This window comes from Octopus bimaculoides, unplaced genomic scaffold (assembly GCF_001194135.2).
Source record: "Octopus bimaculoides isolate UCB-OBI-ISO-001 unplaced genomic scaffold, ASM119413v2 Scaffold_30358, whole genome shotgun sequence".
Taxonomy (NCBI): Eukaryota; Metazoa; Mollusca; class Cephalopoda; order Octopoda; family Octopodidae; genus Octopus; species Octopus bimaculoides.
Genome location: NW_026333608.1, coordinates 25,940 through 26,889, shown reverse-complemented (window position 1 = coordinate 26,889; position 950 = coordinate 25,940). Strand labels below are relative to the sequence as shown.

The 950-nt window shown below is 46.3% G+C and overlaps 1 protein-coding gene across 5 annotated transcripts in view; it reads left to right on the top strand.

The window, feature by feature from the left end:
* The window catches only part of LOC106872730 (coiled-coil domain-containing protein 77), a 46,072-nt gene that overhangs the window by 23,954 nt on the left and 21,168 nt on the right, over positions 1-950 (top strand). For all 5 annotated transcript variants that reach the window (XM_014919813.2, XM_052978254.1, XM_052978252.1 and 2 more), the window contains exon 2: positions 82-866. In XM_014919813.2, the coding sequence (XP_014775299.1) occupies positions 82-866 (785 nt within the window). The remainder of the gene's footprint in view (positions 1-81; positions 867-950) is intronic.

The following is a 950-nucleotide window of genomic DNA, read 5'->3' as shown; positions in this document are numbered from 1 at the left end:
ATGAATTTACTGGATCACCCCCATTACCTTTGTTCCTGTACAAAAATACTGTTGTTGTTGTTGTTGTTGCTCTCATTGCAGAGACCAAGATTATGCTGTGAAAATGCTCCAAAACCCTCTTGTGTACTTGAACAAATCTTCAAACGCTCTTGTGGTAGATGATGACGACGACGACTGGGAGAAGGAAAATTATGGCAGTGGATTAGGGGACAAGCAGGACCCCGACTGTCAAGATAAACTGGGTCACCTTGACAATGGTGCTACAGACATCATTGACCATCATCCTGACCATCGCCACTACCACCCTGGGGATGATGGTGAAGGTGATGGCGTAGATTATAATGACAATGTTGATGATGCTGATGAGGACAATGATATTGTTTGTATGAGACGAGAGCTTGACCTGCTTCTTGGCAGGACAGGGCCTTCAAAAAAGGTCACCGTGCATACATTACCCTCTCGACAGCATCGCCGCTTCCTGGCGGACCTAGATGGCAATATCCACGGTCAGTTGACCCGAGCTGCGGACAGCAGACAAATGACGGTGCCACAAAAAGCGATGACAAAAGAAGGCAAGGGGACAAAGACGAGTAAATTGAGGGAGGACGTGAAAGACAAGGAGACGAAGAAATCAAAAAGGGGAGGGTTATCAGCAGAGGAGAGAAAGAAGGGCGAAAGAGCAGTTAAGACAAATATGGTAACGATTCGCAAGAAGAATGTGGATCCTGCTGTGGCTAGTGGAGATGAAGATGTCATTGAACGAGGAGCAAGTCGGGAGGTGACAAAGAGCAGCAGACAACCCAACAACAAAGCAAGTGCGGCCACCCCTCCTAGTCACCCATTACCAAGTATTGACGAAAGACTTAGTAAGTAGATGCTGTTTTTCTTGTAATTTTATTCCCTTTTTTATCGCATCACTTCAGCCTGTCCCTATTTCCCGTTCCTCTTGT